General features: G+C 45.7%; 2 protein-coding genes across 2 annotated transcripts in view; one reads left to right on the forward strand and one right to left on the reverse strand.

Annotated features, from left to right (window-relative positions):
* Nucleotides 1-221: 221 nt before the first annotated feature.
* LHFPL7 (LHFPL tetraspan subfamily member 7) lies at nucleotides 222-2,985 on the forward strand. The gene is given in 2 exon segments (XM_027125258.1): nucleotides 222-348; nucleotides 2,386-2,985. Coding segments are annotated over 2 exon segments (390 nt in total). The 3' UTR covers nucleotides 2,649-2,985.
* Nucleotides 2,986-5,896: 2,911 nt separating this feature from the next.
* SGSM1 (small G protein signaling modulator 1) overlaps nucleotides 5,897-18,347 on the reverse strand; it is an 80,450-nt gene continuing 67,999 nt past the window's right edge. Inside the window, exons 22-25 of the mRNA XM_027124449.1 lie at nucleotides 16,151-16,260; nucleotides 14,711-14,807; nucleotides 13,446-13,613; nucleotides 5,897-10,491 (exon numbers count right to left, since the gene is read on the reverse strand). Coding sequence (XP_026980250.1) covers nucleotides 10,403-10,491; nucleotides 13,446-13,613; nucleotides 14,711-14,807; nucleotides 16,151-16,260 — 464 coding nt within the window. The 3' untranslated portion in view covers nucleotides 5,897-10,402. The remainder of the gene's footprint in view (nucleotides 10,492-13,445; nucleotides 13,614-14,710; nucleotides 14,808-16,150; nucleotides 16,261-18,347) is intronic.

Here is an 18,347-nt window from a genome sequence, read left to right on the forward strand (position 1 = left end):
TAATTCTGACTCTATCTCTTAAGTAGCTGTGTGCTCTGAGGGAAATGACTCCAATTCCTTATACCTCTGTTTGTTTATATGTAAAACAGGGATAATAATAGCACAGACCTTGTGGGATTTTGAGGACTCAGTAGCTGATCAGTTAAGCAGAGAGAGCAGAGACTGCCCCCACCCCAGACAACACCCTCCCTCCTTTCTCTTCCTGGCAGGTCTCAGCTGTGATGCTCCTTGGAGGCTGACTCCTATTGGCCTTCAGTGCAATTCTCTTCCTGTCCTGGGCCTTAGCCCCCAAAGGGCTGTGCCCAAGGAGGGGCAGCGGCCCAATGCCAGGGGTGCAGGCAGCAGCAGGTAAATCTTCTATCACATATGTGGTCCAGACATGTTTGTGGAATGAATGAATGAATGGATGGATGGATGGATGGATGAGCCTGTAAGCAGAGTCTTGTCTCCTAGTTGAATCTCAGAGATAAACCCTAGGATTGTAGACTATTCCAGGTCCTTTAACAAGCCAGAAGTTGGAGGTAGGGAATGGTATCCTTAACATCACCCTCTCTTGCCCTTATCCAAACCCAGTCTTAATAGTCTGTCCTCCTTTGTTTCTCTCCCATCCATCCACTTTGCATCATTTTTACCAGGACCATCATATACAGTTGGGCAGGTTGTGCACTGCACAAGGGCATCCAGCTGAGGGCTGAGAGCTGCTGAAATCTAGCCATGCTCCAATTCCTAAGCTGTGAAACTGCAGGGCTGCGTCTGCCCAGCTGCATCTGCTTTTCTCTAATTCACACATCGGCTTGGGATGATCTAGCTCAGGTCTTGACTGAACCTTCATCCAATTAATTCTCCACCATCTCTCACCTGGTTTAGAGGTGACCACCTCACACGTCTCCCTGCTGCCACCCTTGCCCCCTAGAGTCTGTTTGCCACACTCTGGCCAAGTGGGTCCTGTTAAAGCTGAAATCTGACCATGCCACTCGGACTGGCTTATCCACGCCAATGACTTCCTGTTACCGATGAGGCTCCACTGATGAAGCCCTCATTCGCTCACTGACCTCATCTCTTACCTGCTCCGCCAGGCTCAGCATGCTCCGGCCAAACTGGCTTGCTTTCTGTTGCTCATGAAAACCAAGCTTGTTCCCTCTGCCTGGAATTCTCTCTTCTCAGATCTTCACATCTTGCTCCTCCCACTTCATTAAGGGCTTTGCTCAAATATCACTGCCTCAGTGGGGTCTTTCATGACCTCAAGGTAAGGGAGCTTCCCTCTCCTTAGAGTCTCCTTCCTCTTACCTTGCTTTCCATTTTTCATAGCTCTTACCTGCCTGCTTGATAATATCTTATCTGCCTGCTTGATTACTGTGCATCTCTCTCCACTAGAACATCAGCTCCATGAGGGCAAGGACATGTCTGCCTTGATATCACCAGCATCTAACACGGTACTTTGCACATAATAGTTGCTCATTAAATATTTGTTGACTCAATGGATGGAAAATCAGTCCTTGTCCTCCAATGTCTACTGGGGATGGGGTGTATTAGGCAGTTATAACTCAGTGGATATTTGGCACAAGAGGATGAGCACAGGATGCAAAGAAAAACTCCAAGAGGTACCAGACCCAGTGTGTGGAAGGTGTTAAGGAAGGCTTCCTTGAGGAGGCATCACTGAGATGAATCTGGAAGGATGAGTGGGAGTTAACCAAATGTAGAAGGGTGTTTCAGGTAATGGGAACATCATGGGCAAAGGCATAGAGAAAAGAGCAAGGCATGTGCAGGGAACTTCAAGTGGACGAGAGTGGCTGAAGGGTGGCTGCAGGTCACGTGACTCTCCTGCACGGGGAGTGCCTTCTAGGTGCAGAGGTGTCCGGTTCATTTTCTTAGTATCATTAGTACCTTTGACAGAGTGCCTAACAGTTTTGATGAAAGAGTGCATGGATGGATGGATGGGTTGGTGAATGGATGGAGTAGGTGGGTAAGTAGGTGGACGAGCTGATGGATGCATCAATAAACATATTACTGGAAGGATGGATGAATAGATAGATGGATGGAAGGATGGGGAAAATGGGTAGACTGGAATACGGATAGATGGATGGATGGATGAATTGGTGCAAGGCAGGTGGCTAAGTGGGTGGATGGTTGGATGGATGGATGGATGAGTGAATGGATAGGTAGGTGTAGGAATGGAGAGAATGAGTGGATGGGTGAGTAGATGGACAGATGGGTGGAAGGCTAAGCTGAGTGATAGGTGGATAAAAGGATAGATGAACCAATAAATAAGTGAGTGGATGGATGGATGGGTGGGGGGATAGGAGGGTGGATGAGTGAGTCCTGGGATGGAAAGGCAGCCCAGAGCCCCTTGACCGACACACTGGTTTTCCTTGCTGCTGTTTCTAGCCATCGCCACCATTGTGGGCCTGCTGGTTTTCCCGATCAGCTTGGCCTCCCCATTTGCCAAGGAAGCCTGCTCAGCCTCCTCTGTGTACCACGGTGGTCAGTGCCAGCTGGGCTGGGGCTATGTGACTGCCATCTTCCACACAGTCCTGGCCAGCCTCCTGCCCATGTTCAGGTGGCTCCACGTGACCGAGGTCCAGCGGAGGACCATCCTCTTCTCCAGTGACACTGAGAGCATCATCCTTGTGCCAGAAATGAGCAAATAAAAATATCTCAGGAGGAGCAAAAAGAGCCCATGCAACAGTAGTATGAAATCACCACGCACCCAGGTTCAAATCCCACCTCTGCTGCTTCCTTGCTGTGTGACCTCAGACAAGACACTTCACTTCTCTGGGCCTCGGTGTATACTTCTGTAAGATGGGAGTGTGTGTGAAATAATGCCTACCTCATAGGGTTGTTATGAGAATTAACTTAAGATGCTGTGTATAAATAAAGCCCTTAGCATGATGTTAGGCACTAGTATTCAATAAACTTTAGCTATAATTATTATAATCCCTATCTCACAGGACTGTGGTGAGGATAAATCTATTCATGAAAAGTGCCTGGGGCAATTCTGAATCCGTGGTCACCACTCAAATACTACATCTTTTAATAAGTATGTGCATATTCTCTATGAGAGAATAAAATAAAAATATCCTTCCCTTTTTATAACTCCTCCTCTTGGAGAATTTGAAAATTTTTCATTTTCCCATCAAACGTCTAGTGAGTGCCCCTTATAGATGAGAGTTGGTCCAGTGCTGGGGTGGGGATTGAGGGGGTGTCAGGCAGTAAGGACCTATCTCACCCCTCCGTGGACAATCCCACTGACGTGGAAACTTCACTGTTATTTGGGGAACATGAGGCCCCTCACGATCCAGTCCGAACCTCTCTCTCCAGCTTCTTTCTTGTCATTCACCCAACCCTGCGCCTCTCCCTCCAGCCACACTGAATTCTGAGCTCACAGTAGGTCTCTTCACAGCTCCACCCCTTTGTACACATTGCTCTCTCTGCCAGGGATGGAATCAGTCTGTTGCCTTTGCTTATCAAGACCCATTGCCCTTCTTTGGGAAAAGCACCCTAATCTTCCCTTGGGGAATGACCCTCAGCAACTCTCTGACCACCCCAGGCTTTAGGATGGACAAATGAGTCCTTCTGGCCAGTCAAACCCAGTCAGAATGATTGGTTCAGAGATGGGCATGGGACCTGTATAAGCCAACATGGACAAGAGTGGAACCACCAGATAGACAAAGATGGAGCTCTAAAGACTTCACTTGAGTAGCTGGATGCAGCCACGCCTGCTCCGCTACCTGCAAGAGACACAGTCACAGGCAGCTCCAGGCCGGTACCCCTCTAGTTAGACTGCCCAGAAGAAAGAGTGAACTGCTCTCTTCCCAGGGATGGAATCTGATTGGCCAGAACTGAGTCATGTGCCCACTTGGGGGGAGGGGCTTGTCAGCAATCTCAATAGACCATAACTATAGTTATAACGTAGGAGATACATTTCCCCAGAAGATGGGAGAAGTTGCTGGTCCTAGAATGGGGCAAGGATGCCAGGCAAGCAAAAACATTTGATACCAAACTCTCTCTTTAAGGGAAGCTTTATTATCTGCATTTCACAAAAGTGAAAACTGAAGCTCAGAGAGACAAAGTCACTTGCCCAAAGTCACACAGCTGATCAGTGGCAGAGCTGGGATTTGAATCCAGGTCTGTCAGACTCTGTGATGGAGGCAAAATAACACCTGAATTTGTGATCTCTGCCCCGACCCAGCTCACCAAACTCTTTTGGTTTTAAATGTTCAACTAAGAACATCTGTAAATAACAATATTATATTATTAGAGCGATTCTATTATTTTGAAAACACACAAACCACAGAGAATGCAGCTCGCATTCGTCTTTCAGAAAAAAACAATAAGGACAATAATTACTTTAAAAAGTAATAGAATAATGGAATAAAGTAATAGAAAACCCAGGAAGCCACCACATGGTATCCAAATGGACTCGAAGACCAGTGGTATGTTTCAAGTGTCATCAGCACTTTGATGTGAGTCAGGCTTCCGTGGGAAGATTCCAGGAGGCCCAGGCAGCATCCCAGTGCAAAAAGCAGCAAGTAGATGCCGCCAAGAAGAAGCCCAAACTCAGCTTCAGGTCACCCACCTGCGCTAGGGATGAGCCGCCTCCTCTATGTAATAACCTTACAGTAGCTCCCAAGTTCCTTAATTTTCTCCTTCAGCAATTTCAGCAATGCCAAAGGGAGCAAATCTGCAGGCTATGAAGCAGAAGCATTTACACAGACACTGTCTTTATTTGACAAGAGCCAGAGGAATCTGTCTGTCTTATTTTCTGTTCAGCATAAGAGGTATTCTTTATTTGCAGGAGCCCTTTACCTGCTGAGGCTGGAAATCATTGTGCCCACAAGACTGAATAAAGCAAGCCAGGAAGATACTGCAGGATTTCTGCCCAGCACCCCGATGTAATGGAAAGTCCCTAGGGAACGGCATCGTTCTGTAGGTCATTTGAATTCTACTAGGTTGACTTAGCAACGGATTGGCAAGCTGGCACTTCAAAAAGGATCAAACTGTGCTCCTTCTAGAGTCTATACCTGTCCTGGGCTCAAGCTCTCAATGTGTGCAGCAGCTTAAAAGCCTGCAGCACAGAGACCCGAAAGCCCTTCCCTGACTCAGCAGAACCCGATGCAAACTGCAGAGTCAGAGTGGGTTTTGCTCCTGCCAAGAACTGATGGCCTCACCACACCTAACTCCAGTTGCTCTGTCATAGCCCCAGAGGGCTCAGAGCTCATCCCTTCCCCAGTTCTCCTTCAGGAGCTGTGTCAAAGATTCACCTGAGAACCTGAGCAAGACAGATGACGGGAACTCAGGGAAACTGAGGTCCCAACCAGGAAATCATCCCCAGTGATGCTAGGGGCAGAGGGTCCCAGTGGAAAGAGGGCGACCAGGACTGAATCCAGACCCAAGGGAGGCATTATTACCCCCAGTTCACAGAAATGAAAACCAAGGCTCAGAGAGGCAAGGTCACTTGCCCAAAGCCACACAGCCAGGAAGCGGCAGAGTTGGGATCCTAAGTCATCCCTCCCCAAGCATGTGGATAAAGATATAGGACCTGATTTTAGTTGGTGTGGTGAGAAAGTCACTCCCACTTCAATCCTCCTTGAAGTCCTCCAAGAAGAAAGGCTCGTCTGGTGCTAGCACGTCTTTAACCTCTCAAACCCTTAGCGCATCTCTTCTTAACGGCAAGAGAGCAAGCTTCAGAAAGCCTTTGGTGGGAAATAGTATTTTGGCAAAATAAGATTTATTTTTACAACCATCTTCTGTTTATGCAAATGATTCTGGCTTGCCATAAGTTTGAAGTTTTAAAAAATGAGTTGATTTAAAGAAAACTAGTAAAGGGACTTTCCCTGGCGGTCCAGTGGTTAAGATTCCACGCTTCCACTGCAGGGAGTGCAGGTTCGCTCCCTGATCGGGGAACTAAGACCCCACATGCAACACGGTGTGGCCGAAAAGTAAAAAGAAAAAAGAAGACTAGTAAAGATATAATAGTACAGATGGTACACAGATATGGTCCAAATCATAAAGGTGGACTGCAGGTGACTTGAGTTTGATGCTGTCATAAAACCTGGGGAGAAGACTCATTGATTGATGGATCTAATGTCTCTCAAACTTGAGTATCTGTTGAAAAGGAAAGAAATCTAAACTACTTCCTCCCACTGCCCTTGACTGTACCCTCACCTCCTTTCTCCGATGGGCTGCTGGGACCTCAGGCCTGGGAGAGAAGGAGGGAGGGATAAGAAGGAAGATGAAACAGGATGGCATAAATGGTTGCAGCCGTTCTGAAACGGGATGGTCGGGGCCTCCCAAACTCTTTGCATGAGTGCTTCTCAGTTGCCCCATGGCCTCTCCCACAAGCCAAATGGAAAGCTCAAGGTGAAAAGAAAGTGGAATGTGATTTAGAAGAGAGATGATAGAGCAGCCAGAGGGTCTAAACCCAGCAGTGTTGTTCTGAATGAGAACAGCAACATTCAGTCAGAAGACATGGTGACGGACAGTGTCCACATGCCCATGGCTACAAGGAAAGGAGGCAGAAGGCAGAGGAGAGGAATCGGAGGGATGGGGGAAGGAGAAGATAAAGAAATGGAGGAAAAGATGGCGGAGGTGGTGGAGGAAGAAGAAGAAAAAGGGGGGAGGAGGGGTCCACAGTGACAACTGTGTGTGCCATACGCATGGCAGCAAAGACCCCTTCTCCATTCCTGCTTCGAGTCACGAAAACGTGCCTAGTGGCCCAAGACTCGTCTTCTCACATCTATGCAAGGTGCAAATGCATGTGTTTAGGAAAAACTTTACAAAAGCAAAACATTCTCTTAGGATTTTTTTCCCACAAAATACATCATCCTTTACTGTAAGTCAATAGTGCATGTAACTGCACATTGGTACACACATAACAGGTATGCTGGTGGTACCCAGGTCTGGTGGTGCCAGGCAGCTGCAAGAATAGTGGGGTCCTCCAGGAGGAGGGCCATGTGTACCAAGCTATGGCTGGAGCTGGGGAAATGAGACCAGTGGCTTCAAAGGATGGTCAGAACATCAGGACCAGTCTTTGCTCTCAGAAGCTTCTCCCAGGAAGAAGCAGACCTTCCCACTAAGAGAGCCCCATGTGGGCCAGCAAAAGACAAGTCCCCACCTTCCCGCTGCTGTGTGGCTTCAGACTTATCTCTGCTGACAATCTTCCAAGAAAGTGGTGACTTGGGCTCAGCCAGGCCACCAATGCCACCTGAAACTCCTTTACTTTGCTGGCTTATTTGGAAACTAACTTTTTCTATAGAAAACCTGAAGTTTTGATGGGTGCTCATTAGATTAAATCAAGCTTTGCTTCTGCAGCGGAAAATCAGAAGTTTCCCTTGGTGCATGGGGGTGGAGATCCATGTGAGGTCTCAACTGCCCAAAGACTGTGGCTCAGAATGGCAGCCGTGAGTGGGAATCATAGATATTGAGGAGATAAGTTGATGGTCTATGGGAACACTGGGGGTGAGAGAGGAGCTAGCTCAGCAGTGGGGATACAGTGAGGCATCAACTTAGAGGTACACTCTTGAGTCCAATGGCTGACCATCTTGGGACCCCTCCTGTGCATGGACCTTGGGATACATGGTAGACTGTTTGCAAAAATACTCAATTATTTCCGTGCCTGTATTTACAGCCCTTTTCATTGTCACTTTTCAAAACCTCCCATCAACTGGCGGAATCTATTTCTCCATCCTTTCAATCTGAGCTCAGCCATATGACTTCTTTGACCAAAAGAATATAGTAGAAATAACTTTATGCCAATTCCAATCCTAGGTCTCAAGAGGCATTGCACACTTCTGTTTGCTCTCTTAGAAACTGCCATCATGGCCATGTAAACAAGCCTGAGCTAGCCTAATGGAGGATGAGAGATACATGGCCCAGTTTCTCCCACTATCCTAGCCAACAGCTGGCCAATTGTCAAAAGCAGAGTTGCCTGGCTGGCCATCAGCTGATCAGAGACACACAAAGAAGTCGAGCTGAGACCAGAAGAACCACCCAGCTGAACCCAGCTCATATTGTTGACCTACAGAATCATCACAAGCTAAATAAATGGCTGTTTGAAGCCACTAAGATTTGGGGTGGTTTGTTACACAGCATTACTTGTGGTAACAGCTAACTGATACAAAGGATGAGATGAGATTCACCAGCCTTGAACTTTCAGGGGAAAGACCAGGGAGCTATCATAAGAATACGTCCCTCTCTGTGTCTGGGTCACTGAGGTGGGGTGGAGGGTGGGGTATGAGGACACAGTCTTCAGAAGCAAGCATTTCTTTTTTTCAAATTAAAAAGAAAATCCCCAAACAAAGAAACAAAAAATAACCCAGGTTCACATGTTTCTGTTTATATATTTTCTCTCTATATAGACACAACTCTGTAGTAAACTGTAACAAGATATGTTGGCAACACTGAGAAAAGGAGGGCACTCCATAGATAAAACAACTCGCACGCATACGATTCAGGGACACAAGGACACACACAACGTACAAAGATCCAAATAAACACAGTAAGCCGAATAAATAGGAGTTATTCCAAATCACAACCACGACGCTCTCTGGAACACCACGAGAGAAGGCAGAGAAGAGATTTTGTGCTGTACTTTCAGACTAGTTCTGTCAAAAAATAAAATAAGAATCGGAAGGTCTAGGACCTGGGTCTTGCTAAAATAACATCCTCTGTAGTGAACAGTTGAATGGCAATATAAACTTTTATCTGGAGGGGACTTTCATACACTTTCTCCCATCTTGGGAAGGTGGGGGACTAGGGCGAGGAGATGCATTTCTCACGGAGCGTTCTTTGGAAGCGAGGGCCATCTAGTCTCATCCATCCTGCCCAGGAGACCATACTCAGGCGGAAGTTCAGTGCAACCTAAAGTGCTGGGTCCGAGGGAAGTGCCTTCACAAGCACGCCAGGCAGGGACTGCTCCCCTTCCTGGTTTGCTCAGGACGGAAGGACTAATGCACTCTCTCGAGAGCGAATGCTTCAAAGTGCTTGACGAGTCTCCTACCCTCTCGAAAATCCTACCTGCCATTCTTGGGACGAGCATCCCTCCCCAACTCTCACTGTTTCTCCCGACTCTCGACTCTCGTACACTCTCGGAAGAGAAGGGCTGGCAGGACCACTCTCTTGGGAGGACAGGTAGGCAGGTAAACTAGCTTGCTTAGGGTCTGTTTGGGGATTGGTGACCCTCTGTGTGAAGACATGGAGGGGACCATTTCCAGTCTGGTCTGTGACCCTGGCACCAGTTCATCAGCTGATGTTTCTTTCCCAAGGAAAACACCCGCCATACCCTACCTGGGCCAACCTCTGTCCTCCTTTCCCTCCTTTGTCCTGAGTGAGCAAGGGCACTTAGAGAAAAGCCAGCCTCCCTAAACAAGTGGCTTGCACCAACACACATCTTCCAAGCTTCTGGAACATCAGACCCGATGTATGGAAGGAGAGGCGAGGTCCTTCCTAGGAAGAGAGGAAGGGGATGTGGACTCTGCCCTGCCCGGGGGCCCCTGAGCAGGACCCGGAAGAGGCCTATCTCATGCTTACAGACACTTCTCACAGGCAGACGTCTTTCTTTAAAAGAAGAAAAAAGTCTCTCCTGGGCCAGGTGGAGGAGAAAAAATGAGAAATATACAATGGTTGAAATCCCGGACCCCAAGAGAGATGTGCAAAGGACCCCATGTGCCTTTTCTAAATGGAAGAAAATCTCAGGATGTAGGCGGCTCAGGTACAAAGAAAGTGGAGAGGGAGATACACTTGTAGCCCCTCCTCCAAGCCAGTGGTTCTCAAATGGGGCTATTTGGCAATGTCTGGAGGTGCTCCGGGATGTCACAAGGGGCTGGGGAGGAGGGTGCTACTGGCACGTAGTAGGTAGAGGCCAGGGATGCTGCTCAAATTCCAACAGTGCACAGGGCAGCATCCCTCCAAAAAGCATTAAATGTCAACAGTGCTCTGCTCCAGGCCAACCTTCCAGCCACGTTCTGGAACATCTCCAAAGGCCCCTTTCAAAGTACAGAGGTAGCCCCACAGACCTCTCCTATACCAGTTTCCAAAAAGTTCCCTCCCCAAGTCTCATCTGACAAGACAGTTGGAGGGATGGGAGAGAAGAGGGAGGAGACCATTCTGGGGACCATGAACGAAGATGTTCCCTCCGCACACCAACAACTCCCAACTCCCACAAGGGAGAAATCCCAGACTTGGGCAATCTTTGGTCAAACAGAAAAACGTAAGGCTGAACTGAAGGGGCAATCCCTCGATCCCACCTGCCTGGTGGCCAAAGTTGGGGTACTTTCTCTTTGCACAGAGGTCCATGCTCGGGAACAGATGCCAGGACCTTGCTCCCTGGGCGGCCAGGAGGAGAAGCAGGCGGGACAGGCAGGTGGGCAGAGGCTTGGGTGACGCTGCCTGGGTGACATGGTCCTCACTTGTTCTCAATCAGGGTCTGCACCTTGTACACGAGGTCCCGGGCCAGCTTCAGGACCTGCTTGGTGTTGTGTCGCTCGGCCATTTCTGAAAGAGCGGAAGTAAGATCTCATGAGCCTCCTTCTGTGTCCATCCTCGGGACACACTTTCAGTGCTCAGAGAGGTCTCTGGGGCATCCCCATCATCATCATCATCTGGCATCACCCCCAGAGCAGTTCTGGAAGCAGAGACTCTGGGGAAGGCCTGCATCTCCAGACCTCGGTTTTCTCATCTGTAAAATGGGAACCATAACAGTACCTACTTCACAAGGTTACTGTGCGATCAAACGAGACGAAGCTGACTCTCAGTGTGTGTGTTTAAAAAAAAAATTAGGTCCTCCCACCACCCTCCTACAAACATAATGACTGGACACCTTTTAAGAAAGCAATGCCAGGCACATGGTAGGTGCTTAAAAGTAGAGAAGGAAGGAAGCAACAGAAGGAGAGGGGGAGGGGAGGGGAGAAAGGACCAGTAATCACTTTGTCGAGAGTGACATAAAATGATCAGCTCTTCAAAGCAGAATAATCCTAAACTTAGACATTTATCATAAAGAACTCATTTGGGGACTTCCCTGGTGGTCCAGTAGTAGTCCCCACCTTCCAGTGCAGGGGACGTGGGTTTGAATCCTGGTCAGGGAACTAAGATCCCACATGCCATGGGGCAACTAAGCCCACGTGCCACAACTACTGAGCCCACATGCTGCAAACTACAGAGCCCACGCGCTGTGGAGCCTGCGCACCACAACTAGAGAGAGACAACCTGCATGCCACAGCTAGAGAGAAGCCCGCATGCTGCAATGAAAGATCCTGCATGCCGCAACGAAGATCCTGCATTCTACAACTAAGACCCGACACAGGCAAGTAAATAAATAAATAAATAAATAAATAAAAGTTGAAATAAAAACAAATAAAAATAGGGATAAGTAACATTAAAAAAAACCTCAGAAAAAACAAAACAAGAGAGAAAGAAATGATTTGGTAGAAGAAAAACAAACAAACAAACAAAAAACACTAACACCGTGGTTCCCAAACTGGGTGCTGAGGAATCCCAGGGTGCCACAGTGAACACATGGAAACTTTGAGGGAAATACAGCTATCTTCCACATCTACTGAACACCACATAAACTGCTAATGCAAGTGAGTTTGCAAATTTCATGACATTCCTATTAACGGCTTTCTAGCTTTGCAAAAACTAGGTTTTCAGCAAGCAGTTGCCGTGATAAAAGCAACTATCATGTGAAAATCACTGTGGAATAGGAAATGAAGGTGGTGGGGTTCAAAATGATTCCAAGGTTTGAGAAGTCGTGCAAAGCCCAACAGGTGAACACACCCATTAGTAACTGTACTTATTTATTTATTTATTTTTATTTATTTATTTTGGCCACGCCGTGTGGCGTGTGGGATCTTAGTTCCCTGACCAGGGATTGAACCCATGTCCCTTGCATCAGGAGCACGGAGTCTTAACCACTGGACCGCCAGGGAAGTCCCAGTAACTGTACTTATTTAAATATAAAATAAAAATACGATTTTCTTTTGACTTACACGTATTATTTTTTCAAATGGCTACTAAGTTGTTAGGAGAGATATACTTATTAGGTGGTTTGGACCTAACTAGTTAGTGAATGGAACTTTTGGTCCGAGTGCCACGAAAACTTTACGGAGACATCAGGGGTGCCATGAACTGAGAAAGTTTGAGAACCTCCACGCTAAGACAGGAATTGCTTTGGGTTCTCAATCACACCCTCAAACCAAAAACAACCTAGATGCCCAATCACAAGGGACGGTTCAGTAAGTTATGAACAGTCACTTGAGGTATATTCTGCTGTCTTAAAAAATGATTATATAGAAGATGGTTTTTAAAACATTAAGCGGAAAAAACCCTAGATACAACTGGATTCTGAAATGGTAACAACATAAAAATATCCATTACTTTGGGAAAGACTAGATGGAAAAAACATTTTTTAAAAAATGAACCCACTAAGTACAGCGTGGTTTCCTGGATTGGATCCTGGAGCAGAAAAAGGACATTAGTTAAAAACCAAGTGAAATCAAGTCAGTCTGTAGTTTAGTTGATAATAATATATCAATGTTAATTGCTTTGTTCTACAAATGTACTAGGATCAGGTAACATATTAACATTAGGGGCAGCTGGGTGAAGTGTATTGGGAACTCTCTGTACTATCTTTGCAACTTTTCTCTAAATCTAAAATCATTCCAAAATAAAACAGCTTCTTTAAAGGAAACTAATAATGTTTCCAGTGTAAGGTCATCACAGGTGGCTTTTTTCTTCTTTTGCTTTTTCCAAAACCTTCCTTAGTTTAAGAAAATGTTTTAATAGTGATAATATTGATAGTAGCAACAGCTTCTATTCATAGTAACAGCTATGAGCCAAGTACCATCTGACTGATGGGCTTTATATCCTTGTGGTCTCATTTAATCCTCCTGACATCTCTGTGAGGGAGGTGTTAGTACCATTTTATCCCCAAGGACTCTGAAGCCCAGAGACATAAAGTCACTTGCCCAAGTCACACAGCTCCCAGGTGGCAAGGCTGGGATCAGAATCCATCTCTGTTTGATTGCGAAGACTGTGCCTTTTTCATGCCATTTCAACTGCTTTCCTGTATCTGCTTTCCCTACACACGTCAACCTTCTGAAGAAGACACTGTTACTCCATTTCCCAGATGCGGAAGCAGATGTTTAGAGAGAGGGGAAGTGACGTGTCCATGGCACAGCTGATTAATGGCAGAGCCAGGGATGCTCCCTGAGCCTGATTTCAACACCTAGGCCCCTTCTGCCAGATCCCTGAGAAAAACACACAGGGATCACTCAGCATTACAAGATGTTAACTCATCCATTTGGAAATAGCTGCAAGAAGTGGGGAGAACCCTCCTCCATCCCCTTCATGGTGTATCAGTCTCAGTGACCCTCCATCCCTCTCCAGGCCCCAGGAAGGGGCCCTCCAGAAGCCTGCATCCCTCAGATAAGACCTGGTCACATGGATACCATTAAAAAATTTGATGATGTCTGTGAAATCCATGTTGTTCTCCAAGATGATGTCACGGTAGACCTCCACCAGTGCCAGCGCGATGAACAGGACATAGTGGGCGGACGACACGTGTTTGGCTGCCCAGATGGTCTCCCAAACAGAGAAGACGTCATCATAGATGAGTTCTGCCGGGACACCAAGACACACGCGCAGGGGAAGGGTCAGTCACTGAGCTCACGGTGCTGCCCTCCCTCCGGAAAGATCCCAGGCCAGCCATGGTCCGCGCTTCTGTCCTGGAGCAGTGGACAGAGCTCAGGCCAGGAGACAGGAGACCTGGACGCTGTCATTTGACAGAAGCCTCAGTTTTCCCCTCTGTAGAATAGGCTATGCAAACCAGGTGGGTTGTAAGTTTCCAACTCTGACATCCTGTAAGTGGAGGAACCGGGCACATGCAGATTTGATTTACATTGACCTGTCCTTGCCCTGCCCCTTGGTCAGTGTCCCCCTCTCTCCCTGCTCCCTCCATCTCTTTTAGCACCAATGGGGGTATCTCCTTTTCCCCCTGCACGCAGGCAGGGCTGGCTGCTGCCTCTGGGTCTGGTAAAGAGATAGAATAGAGCAATGATGAAAAGTAAGGCTTCCTATGTCCAATAAACTCAGTCTGAATCCTGGCCCCATCACTTACTAGTAAGGTGACCTTGGGCTAGTTACTTCCCCTCCATGAGCCCTTCTCTTTCCTCATCTGTAAGTGCGGTGATACTAACAGTAATAAAGGACTGAAGAAATAATACATAGAAATGGCTCAGCACAGTGCCTGGACCTTAATAAACACCTCCATACAGGTTAGATATTATTAGCATCACCCCAAATTGGCATGACAGCAACGCACCGTGTCAGACATCATTTCTAAGTCACGTGTGAAAGAGGCTCTATGGGCTTCAGAGTTCTTGGCCTCTCATAAGCAGCTTAATAGAATGTAAGGGAACTGGGCTTAGGTAGACAGAGTGGGGCTCAGATCCTGGCTTTATTATTCCTAGCTCTGAATTTAGTTCTTCTCAGTCTTAGTTTCCTCATCTGTAAAATGGGGATTGTGACAACACCTACTGCATAGTGTCTCTGCAAGATAAGTTGGGTGAACTGATAGTCAGAACTCAACAAATGGGCATTACTCTCTTCCACTGGCTTTGTTACAACACCTCCCAGCCTCACCTCCCTGGTACCTTTTCCCCTGAGATTCTGCTACAAAGAGTCTGAGAACAAGTTTCCAGTTTGAAGTCTGTACCTCGCTTGAAATCCAGCAGGAACCAGCGGTAGCAGAAGTAGAAGTGAGTGTAGTCCCCATTCTGATGCATCAACTCGAAGAGCTCTGAGTCCAGGATCTGTCAGAGAAAGGAAAGATAGGCATCAGTCTCCTGGGCAAAGGCTAGACTAGAGGGGACAGCTGAATAAATGATGCTACCTCCCCACACCAGATACCATACAGCCCTTAACAACCAGGTGGAGTTTAAAAATGGGCAAAGGATTTGAGGTGGAAGTCAACCTAGCTCAACCTAACCCCATCATTTCTCTAAAGAAGATGTGCAAATAGCCAATAAGCACGAGAGATGCAACAAATGGGCATCATTAGCAATTAGGAAAATGCAAATCAAAACCATGAGAGACCACTTCACATGCACTAGGATGGCTATAATAAAAATGACAGACAACAAAGCGTTGGTGAGGATGAAGAGATACTGGAACCCTTATATGTTGCTGGTGGGAATGCAAACTGGTGCAGCTGTAATTCCACTCCTAGGTATATCCCCAAGAGAAATGAAAACCTATGTCCATATAAAAACTTGTACATGAATGTACACAACAGCATTATTCATAACAGCAAAAAAAGTGGGAACCACTCAAGTGTTTATCAGCGGATGAATGGATAAACAAAATGTGGTCTATCCATGCAATGGAATATTCGGCAATAAAAAGGAATGATGTACAGATATATGCTATAACTTGGATGGACCTTGAAAGCATGATGCTAAGTGAAAGAAGTCAGACACAAGGGGCCACATATTGTGTGACTCCATTTATATGAAATGTCCAGAATAGGTAAATCTATAGAGACAGAAAGTAGATTAGTAGTTGCCAGGAGCTGGGGAGGGATTGACGTTAATGGGTATGGGGATTCTTTTTGGGGTGATGAAAGTGTTCTGAAATTAGATAGTGATGATGATTTCACACCCGTGAATATTCTAAAAATCACTGAATTGAACATTTTAAAAGGGTGAATTTTATGGTACATGAATTGATCTTAAAAAAGGTGTGTGTATGCATGTGTGTGTGTGTGTGTGTGAGAGAGAGAGAGACAGAGACGCAGAGAGAGAGAGAGAGAGAGAGAGAGAGAGAAAGCGAGCGAGAGAGAAATATACTCAAATATTTCTTTGCAGAAAAGGACCAATACAATCAAACATCCTGTTAAGGGCGAGGGCCATGTCTTGTTCATCAGTGTAGCCACAGTGCCTGAACAAATAAATGCTCAGTGAGAATGAATGTAGTGGAGTTGAGCTGTTGAGTGAAGGTTGAGTTGAATTGAGTTTTTTAGTTTAACTCAACTGGGCTGAGTTAAGTAGGATTGAGAGACTGAATCAAGTTAAACAAGGCGTGGCTATTAAGTTGGCTTGCGGTCCATTGGGCTGAGCCGGAATAAGTTATATTATTGAGAAGCACAAGGTCCTACCTGGATTAGCGACCTCATGTTGGCAAAGTGCGTGTCCATGGCGCCTCCGTGGGGGAAGTTCTGGTTCATCCTCTTCATGAGCTCGGTGAAGCAGCTGAAGGCAAGCGCCTCTGCGGGAAGAGCACAGGAGGAACAGTCAACTGCGCCACCGCCCAAGGAACCCGAGGTCCCGAAGTGATGGTCCGAGGCCCTGAGCTGGTTCACAAAGTCCACAGCCAAATGAGAAACATAAGGACAATGGAGTACAAATGTATACCATTTCAAGGAACACTCTCCAATTAATTACATACTTCCCACCTTTAGAGGTACTGAAGTGTTTTATTTTAGGAAACAATGGTGACAGCAAAATGCTCTGTTTTAAAGATCCCTATTTGCTATAATGAAAAGTTGACAATGTTTGGTCCCAAACTTTTTGAAAAAAAAATTCTACAGGGTTCATGAAATTCTCATGTCTGGGAACCACTGTATTAAAAGAGCAATTGTTAATACTGGAAGGGTGTTTGCAGGCCTTATGCAAAGAAAGGGCCAAATAACATTGAGAAATGCTGCTTAGAGAGCCACTACCTATATTAAGAATGAAAAGGCTCTGAGAAGTCATGTAATTTAAAAAATCTTTTATATTGTTCAACCCAGTGTTTAAAAAATTTATTTGAAAATAGTACCTTTTTTCTCTCTTAACACCTAGTAACTTTGGGGAAAGTTATGAGAAGGTTTCCAGAGGCACAGTAGGATCTCATTTATTTTTTAAAAGACTTTATTTTTCAGAACAGTTTACATTTACAGAAAAATTGGGAAGAGTGTACAGAGAGTTTCCATATACCCCACACTTCGTTCCCCCTATTACTAACATCTCCCATTAGTATGGTACGTTTGTTACAATTAATGACCCACTGATGATACATAATTGACTCAAGTCCATAGTTTTTTTTCTCTTATGTCCTTTTTCTGTGCCAAGAACTCATCCAAGGACTACATTACATACAACTGTCATCTCTCCCTAGGCACCTCTTAGCTACGGCAGCGCCTCAGGCCTTCCTTGTTTTTGATGACCTTGATAGTTATGAAGAATACTTGTCAGGTATTCTACGGGATGCCTCCCTATTGGAATTTATCTGATGTTTTTCTCACGATAAGACTGGAATTATGGGTTATTGGGAGAAAGACGTAGGTAAGGTGCCATTTTAATCACATCATATCGAGGGTATACTGTATCAATGTGACTGAGGATGGCTGATGACCTTGGCCAGCTGATAGAGGCAGTGTTTTCAGGTTTCCCCACTGCATGGTTTCTCTCTCACCTCCCACCCCCTTCTACACTGAACTTTCTGGAAGCAAGTCACTATGCTAAGCTCTGAAGAGTTGGGAGTCATACTTCCCATTTTAAAACAGCCTTACTGAGGTTTACATACCATAAAATCCACTCTTTTAAATGTATAATTCACTGGTTTTAGTATATTCACATCTGTGAACCAAAATCTCTAATTTCAGAACATTTTCATCACCCCCCAAAGACACTCTCTCTATATCAGAGGTCATCACGTATTTCCCTCTTCTGCAGTCCCTGTCAACCACTAGTCTATTTTCTGTCTCTACAGATTTGTCCCTTCTGCCAGCAATCTTATTTTACTGTTGCTAAAATGCCCAGCTCCTCACATGCTCTTGGAGGCAGTTTTCATATCTTACTGGTTTCCTCATTAATAAGTTGAATAAAATCTTTGTCATGTGTTTATTTGTATGAGAGAGACACATTAACTTTTTGAAAATTATATTTTATTAGTTCTGAAGGTCATCCACTGAGATGTTTGAGGGGATTAATCCAATGGAGACAAATTAAATCAATTTACCTGTACATCCTCGGTGGCAACAGAACTTTTTCTGACCTTCTAGTTCTTTTTTTCTTTTTCTACTGATGTTATGTATTTGTTTTCATTTCTGGCTTGTATACCTTCAATAAGTTAATCTGAATTGGTGGCAGCAATGACTGGGGATTTGCTCTTATGGTCTGACTATTTGGTGATCTCTGTTGGGTGTATAATGAAAGCCTATTCTCTGTTGGGCGAGAGATGACAGAGAATCCAATTTTGTTGTCTTTTTTTCTTTGTTGTTCTTTTTTTTTTTTTTTTTTTACCTGTTTGTCTATTTGCAAACTCAAATCAATTAAGAATTACATGCTCACTGGAAGAAAAATAACTAAGTT

Source organism: Aethalodelphis obliquidens, unplaced genomic scaffold (genome assembly GCF_003676395.1).
Source record: "Aethalodelphis obliquidens isolate GAN/ISIS:26980383/991018 unplaced genomic scaffold, ASM367639v1 scaffold28, whole genome shotgun sequence".
NCBI classification, from domain to species: Eukaryota; Metazoa; Chordata; class Mammalia; order Artiodactyla; family Delphinidae; genus Aethalodelphis; species Aethalodelphis obliquidens.